Source organism: Myxocyprinus asiaticus, chromosome 32, assembly GCF_019703515.2.
Source record: "Myxocyprinus asiaticus isolate MX2 ecotype Aquarium Trade chromosome 32, UBuf_Myxa_2, whole genome shotgun sequence".
Lineage (NCBI taxonomy): Eukaryota > Metazoa > Chordata > Actinopteri > Cypriniformes > Catostomidae > Myxocyprinus > Myxocyprinus asiaticus.
In genome coordinates, this window is record NC_059375.1 from 12224797 (window position 1) to 12241320 (window position 16524).

Here is a 16524-nt window from a genome sequence, read left to right on the forward strand (position 1 = left end):
AAAATTCTGTCATCATTGTCAGAATCTGCGAAACACAAAAGGAGGTATTTTAAAGAATATCACGTTCACTCATTGCCATACAATGCCAGTGGATAGTGACTTGCTATAAAGCTTTTAAAAAGGACCCAAATGTATCATAAAATTTGTCCATGTGGCTTGTGAGTCATATTCCAAGTCCCCTGGAGGCATACACTAGGTTTTGGTAAGAAACAACCTTAAATTTAAGTCATTTTTCAGTGACAAGCACGTTCGTGACTACATGAGATAAACTTGTTCACGTGTTCACATGAGAACTATTTTTGCTTTCGCAAGGTTTAAATGTTAACTATAGTGAACAAGCTTCTTAGCAACTATGACATTCTTTAAAATTCCTCTTTTTGTATTCCACAGAAAAAAGAAAATCATACAGGTTTGGAACAATATGAGGGTGAGTAAATGATGACAGATTAATGTTTGGGTGAACTTTTAACTTGCTTGATGAAAAACAATCAGTTTAGTTTCTATGATTGTATAGCAATTTTAGGTTATAATTCTTTGTACACAGAAACAGCTAAACAGTCAGCTTTTACATTAGTACTGTTTATGGTTGAATGTTTACTGTGTGTATAAGATCGTTCTCTACAAACCATGAGAAAACTCACAATTTGCAGAAGAGAGAGGTAGCCGAGTCCCACATTGTCATAGTTGACTTTTACATTGACCCAGCGTGCCTCATTAGTGTGCATCAGTGCCATGCAGTCGCTCCTGTTGTTGACTACATCTATGGGGAAGAGTTCCTCTGTCGTAGTGTTGATGCAGTGGTAGAACTTTCCAGCAAACAGATTGACGCCCATGATGCTGAAGATGAGCCAGAATATCAGACACACCAGAAGCACATTAAAAATAGAGGGGATGGCACCAACCAGAGCATTTACCACCACCTAAATGAAGTACGAACATAATAAATTAGATTAGAATTAGAAACAAATGAGTAATCGAACTGTCAGTATATTATTTTGAGATACATTTTAAATAAAGAAAGACATGAAATCTCACCCAAAATGCTCAAAAACATAAAAAATACTAAAAAGTTATGTGTGTCATTTCTGCTTGTGGAACCAAATGGAATTGAAATTTCTCTCTTTGAGCTCGCCCCATTGAGCCAGACATAGCATCATAAGCTCAACCAATACCGTAAGTTTGGAATGTTCCCATCTGTTTGTCTCAGCAATAGAAGACTAGGAGAGTGTTTGAAACTTGTTTGAAAACAGGCTGATTTCAGAATAGCACACTACCATACAACATGTATCTATATACGGCAGAAACAGTAAAAGTAGTATCCATTATGTGGTTCCAAACTCTGCCAGTATTTATTTTTGCAGTTCTGTTTGGTGAAATTACACACTTCGCCTTTCAAGAAATATGCATGTTCATACACTTTTAATTTATGTATATAAAATGTGGGTAAATACATACTGTACACCTATCAGCCACAACATTAAAACCACCTGCAAATATTGTGTATGTCCCCCTCATGCCGCCAAAACAGCGCCAACCTGCATCTCAGAATAGCATTCAGAGATACTATTCTTCTCACCACAATTGTACAGAGCGGTTATCTGAGTTACCGTAGACTTTGTCAGTTCAAACCAGTCTGGCCATTCTCTGTTGACTTCTCTCATCAACAAGGTGTTTCCATCTGCAGAACTGCCACTCACTGGATGTTTTTTTGTTTTTGGCACCATTCGGAGTAAATTCTAGAGACTGTTGTGTGTGAAAATCCCAGGAAATCAGCAGTTACAGAAATACTCAAACCAGCCTGTCAGGCACCAGCAATCATCCATGCGATTATCTAATCAGCCAATCATGTGGCAGCAGTGCAGTGCATAAAATCATGCAGATACGGGTCAGGAGATTCAGTTAATGTTCACATCAACCATCAGAATGGGAAAAAATGTGATTTCAGTAATTTGGACCGTAGCATGATTGTTGGTGCAGATGGGCTAGTTTGAGTATTTCTGTAACTGCTGATCTCCTGGGATTTTTACGCACAACAGTCTCTAGAATTTACTCCAAATGATGCCAAAAACAAAAAAGATCCAGGGAGCGGCAGTTCTGTGGACAGAAATGCCTTGTTGATGAGAGAGGTCAACAGGGAATGGCCAGACTGGTTCGAAATGACAAAGTCCACGGTAACTCAGATAACCGCTCTGTACAATTGTAGTGAGAAGAATATCGTCTCAGAATGCTATTCTGAGATGCGGGTTGGCGCTGTTTTGAGGGGGGACCTACACAATATTAGGCAGGTGGTTTTAATGTTGTGGATGATTGGTGTATATCATTAACAAATAAGGTTGTTTGAGATGATAAAAATTAAAAATAAATAAATGTAAACATGTGTCAAGCTAGTAAGGTAATCTTTGTGTACATGTTAGTTTCATACATTTTTGGAAAACATTTATAGCATTTTCTACATGAAAAAAAAAATCTAATGACTTCAAAAATGTAAAGTGGTGTAACCATCAAGTAAAAGGTATTAAAGTATACACAACTAAATCATTAGTTTCAAGTCTAAGGTAAAAATATTTTTTTAAATATCATGAATTTTTAGTTACAAATATCAAGAAGTTTTCTTAGGGTTACTCCATTTGTCCTAAATAAAATGTACCTTTTTAGTAAAAGGTCAAAAAAATCACAATTGTTTTACTTACATTCATGAGGATCTTTTTTTTTTTTTCACATAATAACACAGTGGCAACCTGCATGCTAGTTACACCATCTGACTTTGATTTGTGGGACAACATTTTTTCAAATATTAATATGTATTAAAAAAAAAAATAGCTTCACTGCTTATTTAAAATAATAATAATAATAATAAAAGATTAAACCAAACTACTTATGCCAACATTTCTTTTTTCAAGAATTTCAGCTTTTAATGAGACTTTTTTTTTTTTACGGTCTCTGGTCGGTTACACCACTAAGACATTTTTGACTTTAAGAAAAAATATCAAAATGACTTTGAACTCAGAAATTGAAAACATGTTTATCATAGCAGAGGTGCATTTAAGTAACTGCTTAGTGTTGCATTTTGTATGCATTTTTGAATAACTTAAAAGATCAGACAAAAAATTAGTCACATCATTGACCCATAAAACCCCAAAAAAGAAATTGTTTCTTACCCTCATTCCCTCAAATCTTGACAGTGCTCGAAGGGGTCGAAGAGCCCTGAGCGTTCTGAGAGATTTGATTGGTCCCAACTCAGAATAGCCCAACAAATTGGCTGTTAAACTGACAAGTGACACCTTAAACAAAATTGCAGGTGAGCACATCAATACACACAAACCTCAGCATCCAAAAATGATTGAGATAAAAGAACCTTTAAAACAGTTGTTTTGGCTTCAGTCAAAAAGGTAAACTCACATCCACAATGAAGAAGTCTAGCCAGCACCATGCATTGGTGAAATAGGTCTTGAAACCGTATGCCACCCACTTCAGAAACATCTCCACTATGAAAATGTAAGTGAAGACTTTATCAGCATACTCCAAGATGATCTTGATCACTCTACGGCGTTCTATGTTGATATCCTCAAAAGCCTGACAGAGTGGAAAACTAGTCAAACAAAATGATTTTCCCATTCCTTGAGTTTCCATTTCCATAAAATGCTAATAAGCAGGATTCTATCACTCATAAATGTAATAATGTAACAAGAGTGCATAGTTCACTAAGTATTAGCTCACCAGTGCTCCACTGCTAAGGAGGATCATAAAGATGATGAAGGTCTCAAAGTAGTCATGCTCAACGATGGTGAAGCACGTTCTTCGAAGGTTCCACCACCTTTTCCCCCATCCTTCTGTGATGTTTACATTCAAACATGGACATCGCCTAACACAACCTAAACAAAACAACAATAACATTAAATTTTAAACCTGCAGTCTTGAAATTGTAGCTTGTGATATAGCAAATGCAGACCTTCTGTGAAACAGGACTCTGGCTCTTCAGGTTCTGGTTCCTCTTCCTCCTCAGGCTCAGGCTCAGGTTCTGGAGGCTTGTAATCCACTGTGCTACACACTGAGGAGTCGTCATCATTAAGAGCGACCTGTGCAGCGAAAAGAAAGGAGAGAAATTGAAAACAAAAGTGAGGAGAACACACGTGTTGGCATTGGCACAGCATCAACGGAAATAACTGACCCAAAATAATAATTCTGTCATGATTTATGCACCCTCATGTTGTTCTGAACTCACATGACTTTCTTCTGTATTATTCAAAGATTAATTTGTGAAGATATCCTAGCCACTCTTTTCCATATAGTGAAAATGAAAGGGGATTGGGACTGTCAAGTTCCAAAATTACAGAAAACAAGCTGGAAAAGTATCACACATGTGCTCAATACAATTCATGCGCTATATTTAAATTCTTCTGAAGCCAAATGATAGCTTTGTGTCAGGAACAGACCGAAATTTACCGTTATTCGCCGAAAGTCTTCCCCTCACATCAATTATTCTTGATATTAGCTTGCTTTCAGGGTTGACATCAATGACGTTTGGTCATGAGACAAGCGAGTACCAATGGCGTGTGGGGTCAATGGCATCAACTAATTGTCAAAGCCTCAGCGGAATTAAAGATGAACATTATGATTTAATTTAGGACTGTTCTTCACATAAAGCAATCATATGTCTTCAGAAAACTCACAAGTCATATGGACCAATTTTATGATAATTTATTGGTGCTTTTTTTGTCATTTCTGAGCTTGAAAGTCTCAGTCCCCATTCAGTTTAATTATGTGGCCAAATTATTCTTGAATAATTCACCTTTTGTGTTCCATGGAAGAGAGAAAGTCACAGAATTTTTGAATGATACAAGGGTGAGTAAAGGATGACAGAATTGTCATTATTGGGTGAACTATTCTTTTAACTAAATCAGTTGGAGAATGTTATAAGATAATGTGAGAGGGAGAAAGAGAGTTTATCGCTAAGCTCTGTGGCCTTACGTTTTTCTCTTCTTCATCAGAAGATTCATCTGAGCTCTCATCTTCAACATCGGACTCGCAACGAGCAATCGGTACCCTCAGGGTTGGAAACTTTAAACAGTTGGTTAAGCCATCTGCCATTTTTCCCCCATCCAGGTGGTTTAATGAGTACAGTTCTATGTCCCCTTCCCCTTCTCCCTTATTGTCATCAGGAGGTTTCTTTCCAAGAATCTGTTGCACCATACTGGCGACAAAAGCTTTGAACCAATCTATGCCCCTGGTGATGCGGCCAATGGCGATCTGCAGGTTGTTCATCTCACCATCGTCATCACCTCCAGACAGGTTATCCCCACTGAAGGAGCTAAGCAGCAGGGCCAGGAACAGATTTAACACCTGAGAAAAAGTCAAGGTTATAATGAGGTTGGTAGGTTATAAGATATACACGAGAAACAAATGCATTATGCAGAGTAGGGTTGTCACAATCCCAAAATCCCGATCGATTCGAGCCTGGTCTCATGAAAAAACGCAATTGCAGCAATATTTGTGCAAATGATATTGTTGCTCCTTACATGTTTCGTGGCAGTTCTGAGGTGAAATGTCCACTGTGTGGTGCTTAAAGCTAAAAAAGTTTCTCCCAAAAAAGATTATGGTTTAAAGGAATATTCTGGGTTCAATAAAGTTAAGCTTAATCAGCAGCATTTGTAGCATAATATTGATTACCACAAAAATGTATTTTGATTTGCCCCTCCTTTTCTTTAAAAAAAAAAAAAAAGCACAAATCTGGGTTTGTGAGGAACTTACAATGAAAGTGAATGGGGCCAATCCGTAAACGTTAAAATACTCACTGTTTCAAAATTATAGCCACATGACGTAAGCAATATGCATGTTAACATGATTTTAGTGTGATAAAATCAATTACTAACCTTTTCTGAGTAAAGTTATTTCCAATTTTACAACTTTGTTGCCATGACAATGTAATGTCAACAAACCCTAAAATGACTATAAAAATGACAACTTTACAGCTCAAATAATACAAGAGTTTTAACAGAAGAATTAATGTACATACTTTTATAAAATTATAAGCTTCACATTTCTGCCTTTAAACTAGGGATGTGCAGCGTGAGTAATTTCACTGATGTCTAAATGTAAATTTCGACTAGTTGACTAGTCTAAAAGAAACACAGAAAAGTAATCAAATATTGTTTATGCGACCCAATTAAAATACTTATTTATTCTAACAGCCAAATCTGACACTCAATTCTGTTGAAAAGGGGCATTTATCTGCGACGTGCCTTGCATTATGATCATTGAACATTAAATATAGAACATGACATGCATTCATTGAATCAGCGTTAGCAAATACAGGCATATTTATTTAAAACAATTGAATGAATAGTGCAGGACCAATAGAGCAACCCTAAATAGCCTGTTCCAAATGGAATTCACCAAAAGTTAATTAACATATGTAAAAAGTTTAAAATGGGAAAGTAATATTTTAATTTAAACTTAAACAAAAAGACACAAAACATAAACACACACACAGCAGCTGCGTGTGGCTCTCTCTCTCGAATTGCCGCATCCCGCTGCACTTATCCCTCTCCTCGGCTGATTAGCCCAATTGGGGGCTGGGCGTGATTAGTCAAAATTAACAAGTCAACATGGTTTGGTGAAAGACGGGACCTGACTCAACTGAGGCGATCATCCTGCACTTGAAAAAGCCCGCTCAGTGGGAAAATACCTTGCAAGCAAGCACAGATTTAAACACTTAAATGTGAAAACATCAATAGCGAATTGCAAGCCAATGTTTTGGAAAACTGCTTCCCGCACCATCACCTTAACCGAAGTGATTTCCATAGATTCTTTACTCATTTTCTGAGATAAAATTTGTCTGCGCCTGCTGCGAGTGAGAGAGGGAAGCACGTGCAGCCTGAGGTTACTTTAAACTTTGTATACATTTGCTCCAGATATTTTCTTTTTTAATAATTGATTACTAATTATATTTAAAATGTAACATTAACATTACAGTAATTTAAGCGCAGCCTTTATAAAAATATAAAACCAAACATAAATGTGTAAAAATATTGAACACTTTAATGGAGAAAAAAACTGACTGACTAGTAATTCCAGTATCGGGTTGCTGCATTAGAACAATTTGGTCGACTATAGTTGACTAGTCTCACACATCCCTACTTTAAACCCTCCAGAAATTGGCCCAATTCACTTCCATTGTAAGTGCCTCCCTGTACTGTAACTTTGAATTTTGCTTTTTTTTTTTTTTTGTTTTGGGGGGATTTTTCCCCTTATTCTCCCAATTTGGAATGCCCAATTTCCAATGCGCTCTGAGTCCTCGTGGTCGCATAGTGATTCGCCTCAGTCTGGGTGGCGGAGGACGAATCCCAGTTGCCTCCGTGTCTGAGCCAGTCAACCCGCGCATCTTATCACGTGGCTTGTTGAGCGTGTTGCCATGGAGACATAGCGCGTGTGGAGGCTTCACGCCATCCACCGCGGCAACCACGCTCAATTCACCACACGCCCCACCGAGAACAAACCATATTATAGCGACCACAAGGAGGTTACCCCATGTGACTCTACCCTCCCTAGCAACCGGGCCAATTTGGTTGCTTAGGAGACCTGGCTGGAGTCACTCAGCACGCCCTGGGATTCGAACTAGCGAACTAGCGAACTCCAGGGGTGGTAGCCAGCGTATTTTACCACTGAGCTACCCAGGCCCCTGAATTTTGCTTTTTTCAAAATTATTCCACAAATGCTGTCAATTGAGCTTAACTTGTATTGAACCCAGAATATTCCTTTAAGGTTAATATCCTACAAAGTAAAACCTTAAACCTAACTGATAGTTTCATAAAAAGCAAATGTGAGATGAAAATCTCGATTGCTGAAGCAATCATGCCATTTTGTGGTGCTTCTGTGACACTTCCAGCTCACTTATCGACTTCAGGGCTTGTGTCCTTGCATCACCAGTGCATCGCTCTATCAGTTAAGCTACCACCCAATCAGATCGCACTTTAACAACCTGTAAATGTAGTTGGTCTTGTAATGTAAACGTTGAAATGTATCGCCATACAAGACATGTACTATCATAAGTGTTTTGATGTCATAAGATAGCACTGTGTGTCTATTGAAAAGTCATTGTTGTTTTAGCGCCTCTAGTGTAAATTTCATCAGGAAATGTCAGTGATACGTACAAGAAGCCACGTAAAAACCATTTTGCAAAAAAATATAGGTATAGTAAAGTGATTCTATGAGTAGAACATACTGTAGTCTATATTAATCCCAGTGAAATTTCCATTAATGTCTTTCCCACCTGTTTTCAGTCACATATGACAAACCAACTGTGTTTACATTATTACCTAACAAAGACAGGCATTTTTACCATGAGGTGCATTTGACTCTTCACAGAGCATACACGCAAATACACATGTGAATGCTTGAAAGCCAATCATTATTCGGGTACTGAACTGAGCCGGTACTTGATAGCCAATACTTTTTACTTTAGTAGTACTTTTGACATCCCTAATTCAGGTGAAAAAAAAAAAGGCTGGCCGAAGAAGGGGGAGTCTCCAAGTGAATACAGTGTTTGCTGCTCATGATGTCTTGACACAAGGTGGCATTAAAAATGTATATTATTGCCGGTCAGTGCACAATTTCTATGTTTAGAACATAATCTTGGCCAACATCACTAAAGCACTGTAATAAAAACTCATCATTATCAAAATTATTGGTTTCCCTGCTATACATAGCCTGTATCAGTTTTAGGTAGGCTCTGTCGTATAACGAAGCATCAGATATTATGTTGTCTGGAAGCCTGGTGCTGGAGGCTATCTTTAGTATCTAAGCTCACTACACATGGCTCATAGTTACAGAAGCCATGGCTGGCCTGAGAACTAGAATTGGGCACAAAGAAAGTGCTCAGAGAATTAGGAATGAGAACAAGGAAGAGTGCATGGGGGACAGAACTGTTTTAGAGCCACATTAAAAAAAGAAGGATATATTTTATGGCCGTAATATTTACAGAAAATAGTTAATATTTCAAAGAAAAATGTCAGACCAAAGTATAACTTTGTGGGGATCATATTTTTACTACATTATTTTACTACAAAATTGAGAATAATTTAGCAAAATTATGAGAAAACAATCTCAATTGTTGTTTCCAGAGCAACGTAGTCGATTTGGTAAAATTGTGCAGTCGATTATGATTTAAAAATATGCTTTTCTCTTAACTTAGCTTCTAAGCATATCGGAATTAGAACTTAAACGTACTGTTTAAGAAACTATGTTTATACCTGATAAATTAACCAAATAGGCTTTATGTCGAATGTCACATGACCAAAACGGAAAACTGATCTCATCACATCTGCTTTTCAGAGAAGGTGGTAACAGCAGTATGACCTGGCAGTGATAACTATGGACTTTAAGGTAATCGGCTAACCTAGCTAGTGCTTTTTATTGTTGGTATTTTATTCTATTATAATATCTCAATGTTAGTGATAAAAAGAAATGTATTTGTCAAGACCAACAAAGTAAATAAGCGAGATAATCCTAACATTGATTTCAGCTGTGGACCTCAATGAAGGCATCTTGAGTAAAACAGAGCCATATTCAGTGTAGCACGTACAGTGGACCTGAACCGGAAGCGATGCGACCTGTTTTACAGATTACGGAAGTTTGTTGCGCATAACCCGTATGGATAATCTCAATAATCTCTTCACAATAAGCCAGTTCCTACCAAATCACTACACTGTAAAATCTAATAGCTGTCCTTACTTACAAAATATTAGTTAACTTTACTTTGTTATTAACAATACGCACTTCTTACTGTTTTTTATTAAGTAACAGTTACTTGCATGGTGAATAAAACAATTTACTTATAGTTTTGAGTGACTGTAACTTAACACAATCAAGTAACAACAAAGGGAGCAATGACGTTATTTCGCCAGTGGGAGGCAGCAATGCACTAAACTGTGCAAAGTCTGCCAAAAAGACGGAGGAGAAGAAGAAGAAGCAACAAAGGCTTGCGCTTCCTGCCTCCTCCTCCACGTGATGCGTGACCTTACCAACGAGCTTACATCATCCCTCTCATGAGCGCACGTCACAGAGATGTACAGAAGCGAACATTTGTAGTTATAAAATATATAAGTATTGTTTTGTTTCTAAAAATAATCAATCGTTTGGTTTCAGAAGACCTTTATTTGTCGACTGCAGTCGTGTGGATTATTTTGATGCACCCTAAATATGCATTTTGGACTGTCAAAAAATGGAGTACATTCACTTGCATTGTTTAAAGGAGGAGGCCTGAAATGAAATCCTAAAAGTCTTCAATTCTGTTTTGATGAAGAAAGAAACTCAGATACATCTTGGATGGCCTGAGGGTGAGTAAATTATCAGCAAATTTTAATTTTTGGGTGAACTATTCCTTTAACAGTGCTAAGTCTGTTTGCCATGCTGCAGTTGTGTATTCTGCACAAGAGGTAGAACATGATCTTTCTCCCTCACTAGCTAGTACAAGCCCCTTAGGACAGCAATGTGAGGAATGCTTTTTCTTTTTCTTTCATGTTTTGCACTCAAAATCTGTAAACTGAATTGTTTTAGGCCTACTAATGTTGATAAACCTTCTAAATACAGGTGCATGTGGAAAAATTAATGGGCAAGGCTGCAAGTTCATTGTAGGCAGGACACTGTGACAATTCATTGATCTTGCGTATGAACATCTCCCTGATGTAGTGTTGTTGGGTTTTTTTTTTTTTTTTTGTACAGGCCGGTGACAGTGACGAGGCCTGGGCAGAAGTTTCTGTTGGGGTGCTGACTGTCATCTCTGAAGATGAGCCTGTCGTGCCAAATTATCTCCACCTAGACCCGGTATCAAATGCGATCATTATAGAGGGACACATTGTCATGGATGATATCCAGAACCTACCTCATGCAGTTTGCCTCTTGTTTGCACTTTCTTATGCTGTGCACTTGAACTACCCTAAAGCAATGAAAAAAACTTTCACCTTCATTCAAAGAGTGATGCTTGGTTTGGGAGAAAAAACTCCCATCAAAACTCCAAACTCTTAAAAATCTGCTGCTGAGTTAGAATGTAATAGAGTGGTGGGCATTAGATATCACTTGACAGTTGTGAATGAAATAATTCACTCATTTCAAATTGTTAGCCTGGTTCAGGGAGTTACGTCTAGAGGCTGTGAGATCCAATGCCAGAGTCATTACTCTCACATTGTTTCCCTTAATGAATGAAGCTGCTTTGCACTTATCATTCCCTTAGTTATTTAGCATGTTTGGTCTGTAATCTGTGTGTGTTATTGTTATTACAGAATTAAAGATGTTGTTTCAGGATAATATGGTAAACGTATGACTTTATCCATTTCCATATTCAAGGCCAACTGATACATAGGCTGAATATTGTCAGGAAAAAATCAGCCATTGTTATTGGATATTGTAGTTTTACCTGTTGATATTGTTCCAACAAATTCATTATTGGTTGGGCATATTTTGTATACTCTCATTTACATAGTGGTCTGCAGAAGCCAGTATGTGCCATGACCATTGTTTTAAACCAGCACAATACACTTTTGAACTGGTGCAATGTGTAAAGACCTCTAAATAAAAAACATACAGTTGAACTTGTGTCACTAGCATGATTTATTATGTGTTAGGGTAAATCTGATTATTTTAGGAGAATGGAACCTGTTTTGTGTAATGGATGTTTTCAGCACTTAAGTTACATGAGTAACAGTTACTTGGTATTTTTAAGGCAATCGGTTTGCATGGTTTTAACAAGTAAATTGGATGGCTGTTCAAGTAAATACAACTGAGAATTTCTAAGTTGCAGGATTAGTTATCCCAACTTAGGTTGGGTAGTGTTGTAAAATAGTAATTGTGAGTAGTCTAAACTAAGTCAAGAGTACATCTAATGTAAATTTTCAAGTACTCTCTACAGTTATTTAAAGTTACTAAAACTCAAGTCTAAGTGTACTAAACTAACTTAGCATTTGTTAGTACAACATATAATTCTTATTGCACTTTGTTTTTTTAAGGCAATTGGTTTGCATGCTTTTTCTAAGTAAAGTTAACTAATTAGAACTTACAGTGTATCAAAATTACAGCAAATCGCTATAAAAATAGTGAAAAACGCTTACTGCTGCATGCCTACAACAGTACATCAAATTCTTACTGGTGCTTTATTTTTTATATTACTTTAAAAAAAATTACATACGTTTTTCAGGATATGTGGGCAAAAAAACAATGAATTATAGTTAATGATGTCAATGATGTCATGTTTCCTGAGTCATAATACTACATTACTCCTGTTCATCCCACCACACATTATTTGGCACTCACAACCCAGTGTAAAATGCCCAGACCATTTGTCAACATATCAGCATGCAGTATGTATGAAATAAACAGTCTAAAAGCTGCTGAGAAAATCAGCAGAAGAGGCAGGTGTTCTGATTTTCACATTGGAAATCAGAGCTGCATACCAAATGAGGCCACTGATATTTGGTTTCCCATGCTACACTCACATACACATCCAGCCCATTAGACTTACAGTGCAGAGGCAACTCATGTCACTATCTATAGATAATATAATTTCCTTGCTCTCTGTCATTTGGAGTATTTTGTTGTGTAGAGCATCAGTGCTCAACTCTGGTTGCTTCAGGACCCAGATTTTATGTTGGACATCAAGTGGTGACTCAACTCAAAACCTAACATTGAAATGCATTTGTTATTATTAAACTATCTATCATAAACTATTTATGCAACCAATTTTTGGGTTGGTATCCAAGAGTTGAGAACCACAGGTATAGAGTATGGGTGGGGAGTTGGCCTAGATCAGGTCTCCAGCTTCAGCTCAGCTGTACATGTTTGTTTCTTGTGTGCCAAGACACTCATTTGAGCTGAGTCTTAGCAGATTGCCAAGATCCAAACCACTGTTTGTTGGCTCTAGTCATACGATGTAAATAGAAGTCAGCACTTAACATGTGCATCTCTCTTCTAATGCTGTTTGTCCAGAAGACAGTACAGGAAAATCTAACCAGATGAAGAGTGAGTGTGAAAATGTATGTAAGCCATGCTGGGGCATGCTCAGCCTTTGTTAGCTTACAGATGGGCCATTTCCTTTTCTAGATATAACATGAGAGGAAGTTTATTCAGTGCCTTAATTTAACCAAAGGTGAATTATGTAATTTCTGCAGTGGACCGAATTTAAGTGCAAGCGGTACAGTATTGCATTGTAATCTACCATGGCAAATGAACTTACAAAACATGTTTGAAGTCGAAGAGGAGATGCATTTCTATGCCCAGCCTAATTTGTATGTACCGAAGTACTCGGAAATCTAACTGAGAGAGATGAGAGAGGCAACGGTCGGTGATGATTTTCACTAAATAATAAATTAGATTTCGGTTTGTTTCTCACCAAACCCTATCGTATGCCTTCAGAACAAGGCACAGGTAGCATGTAATTATTTATTAGACATATGAATTATACTTCTGCTTCCTTTTGGAGCTTGAAGTGAAGGTCACCATCCATTGTATGACATCAGTGAGCAACCCCCAACCCCCCCCCCCCCAAAAAAAAATGTCTACCTTTGTTTACCGAAAAAGAAAGACATATGGGTTTAGAACAACACAAGGGTGACTAAATACTGACTTAATTTTCATTTTTGGGTGAACTATTCCTTTAAATGCTATCAGTAATTAACACATTATAAGGAGGACAGTAAGAGAGCTCTGTCACTAACTGCTGTCACCTGAATGTCATCAACATCCTGCTCGCCCTTAGCTGTGCTCAAAGCAACATGGGAAAATCGACATGTAGCTTCCAAAAGTTCATGTTCCCTGAATTTGACTCCATCCTGCCAAATTACTGACAAGCACCATCCCCCTTGGGGAGGGTTCGATTATCAGTTGAACTTTACGTTCCACATCAGCCCGATCTTGCAAATTTGCACTGTACAATATTAGAAAGATCAGACCTTTCCTATCTAAGCATTTTACACAACACTTTGTCCAGGCTCTTGTTATATCTAGACTGAACTACTGCAGTGCTCTTTTGGCAGGACTCAATTTTAATTTCGCCATTAAACCTCTGCAATTTATCCAGAAGAGCACACACTACACCTCTCTTCTTCTCACTGCATTGGCTGCCAATGGTTGCTCACGTCAAGTTCAAGGCACTTTCACCACTGTCTCTCTGTCCTCTCTGCCTGTACTTCTCTGAGCAAGAAAGTACTAATTTTCATTGAGTAGAGTCAATGAAATATGCATTCCAGTTGACTGTATTCATTAACAAAAAAAAAAAAAAAAAAAAACTCGCTTTTGCCACCACTCTGTGGACATTTTACCTGAAAACTGAAGCTCACATGTGCTCATATAATCAACAACATTAGCAGTTTTGGCCACTGGGGGTAGTGATTTGAATTTCAGTAAACACAAACCAATATCAGCAGCAGAGATTTTGACCTACTTTTGAATTCACGGTGTGATCAGTCTGCTCAAAATCTTTAAGGGTTGACTCAGTTGCTATGCTAAAGCTTCAGACCATTAAAACTTTAAAAAACAGTTATAAAGATTTACAGCTTAGCAGTGACAACAGATGCCCATTGGTTTAACTCTTTAACCACTGCAGTTCTCTACCCACCCATTAAAAAAACAGTTATAAAGATTTACAGCTTAGCAGTGACAACAGATGCCCATTGGTTTAACTCTTTAACCACTGCAGTTCTCTACCCACCCATTAAAAAAACAGTTATAAAGATTTACAGCTTAGCAGTGACAACAGATGCCCATTGGCTTAACTCTTTAACCACTGCAGTTCTCTACCCACCCATTAAAAAAACAGTTATAAAGATTTACAGCTTAGCAGTGACAACAGATGCCCATTGGTTTAACTCTTTAACCACTGCAGTTCTCTACCCACCCATTAAAAAAACAGTTATAAAGATTTACAGCTTAGCATTGACAACAGATGCCCATTGGCTTAACTCTTTAACCACTGCAGTTCTCTACCCACCCATTAAAAAAACAGTTATAAAGATTTACAGCTTAGCAGTGACAACAGATGCCCATTGGTTTAACTCTTTAACCACTGCAGTTCTCTACCCACCCATTAAAAAAACAGTTATAAAGATTTACAGCTTAGCAGTGACAACAGATGCCCATTGGTTTCATTCTTTAACCACTGCAGTTCTCTACCCACCTATTAAGAAAACTAAGTAACATATAGTTGGAGTTGACCTAATTTAATAAAAGCCTTCGCTGTAGTTATGTTATATATACAGTATCTATAATTGATCAATGCTTTTGCTATCAGTGTGATTACAATTAGAAGAAATCATGTTGAGTACTTTTTGACAGTTCACTTTAATACGTTCACTCTCATCATGTATTGTATGTGCAAACTCTGCTTCACTTACCACCAAATTACCAATGACCATGACCATCATGAAGACCACCAAACACATGCCAGCTCCTGCCACCTCCATACAATCCCACATGGTCTCGATCCACTCTCCGCACAGGATACGAAAGACTATGAGGAAAGAGTGGAAGAAGTCGTTCATGTGCCAGCGAGGCAGCTCACAGTCTTCAGAGATCTTACACACACAGTCCTTGTAGCTCTTGCCAAAGAGCTGCATGCCCACAACGGCGAAAATGAAGACGATGATGGCCAGGACAAGCGTCAGGTTCCCTAGAGCACCTACTGTGTTGCCAATGATCTTGATCAGCATGTTCAGGGTGGGCCAAGATTTAGCCAGTTTGAAGACTCGCAGCTACCTCCAGCACAAACACACACATATAACAAACACAAAATAACAACACAAGTCAACAATTTAATCACACAGACAAAGAAAGTCAATTTTCTTACCAAACGGAAGGACCTGAGAACAGACAAGCCCTGGACATTGGCCAGTCCTAACTCTACCAGGCTGAGAGTGACAATGATGCTGTCGAATATGTTCCAGCCCACCTGGAAATAGTAGTAAGGGTCCAAAGCAATAAGCTTGAACACCATTTCAGCTGTGAAGATTCCTGTAAATACCTAGATCAAGGATAAGAATGGTAAGATAAACAGTCTTAGTTTGATTACAGGACAATGAAAAGGAATTATCAGTATGCCTTACTTTTTGATTACTTAAATCATTCTACCAGCAGTGGCTTTTTCCTGATGTTAAAGCTGAAGTGAGTAATTTCTGTGCCACTAACGTCACCAAATGAAATTGCAAAAAGAATCACTGTTTACAAACAGATTACAGAATACTCCCCATCTTCCATTGGTTGTACAAAAAGATAGTCCCGCCCCCAAACTCACACCATTGGTCGAGTCAGTGTTGCTCTGTTGGGCTACACGGGTCGCTCAATCAATCAAAAGTATGTTTTGATGTAAGCTGACAAATGGCTTACAGCTGAATCTGCATATTAAGCTGGGATACGAGAAAGAATTTTAACATCGTTTAAGTATGATGCTTTGTGTCAAAATCGCACATTGTTTGTACTAACTCTAGCTTTGTCCTTATGGTAGGTAGGTGCTAAGAACCAAGGCCGCAACCATGTCTTGAACCA

General features: G+C 37.9%; 1 protein-coding gene across 2 annotated transcripts in view; it reads right to left on the reverse strand.

Annotated features, from left to right (window-relative positions):
* LOC127423339 (sodium channel protein type 4 subunit alpha A-like) overlaps nucleotides 1–16524 on the reverse strand; it is a 38142-nt gene that overhangs the window by 5223 nt on the left and 16395 nt on the right. The window contains exons 13-21 of one of the 2 annotated variants that reach the window (XM_051667550.1): nucleotides 15830–16003; nucleotides 15378–15734; nucleotides 4969–5340; nucleotides 4228–4233; nucleotides 3950–4076; nucleotides 3718–3872; nucleotides 3400–3573; nucleotides 3159–3281; nucleotides 642–920 (exon numbers count right to left, since the gene is read on the reverse strand). In XM_051667550.1, the coding sequence (XP_051523510.1) occupies nucleotides 642–920; nucleotides 3159–3281; nucleotides 3400–3573; nucleotides 3718–3872; nucleotides 3950–4076; nucleotides 4228–4233; nucleotides 4969–5340; nucleotides 15378–15734; nucleotides 15830–16003 (1767 nt within the window). The remainder of the gene's footprint in view (nucleotides 1–641; nucleotides 921–3158; nucleotides 3282–3399; nucleotides 3574–3717; nucleotides 3873–3949; nucleotides 4077–4227; nucleotides 4234–4968; nucleotides 5341–15377; nucleotides 15735–15829; nucleotides 16004–16524) is intronic. The other variant, XM_051667549.1, reaches the window with a different exon arrangement.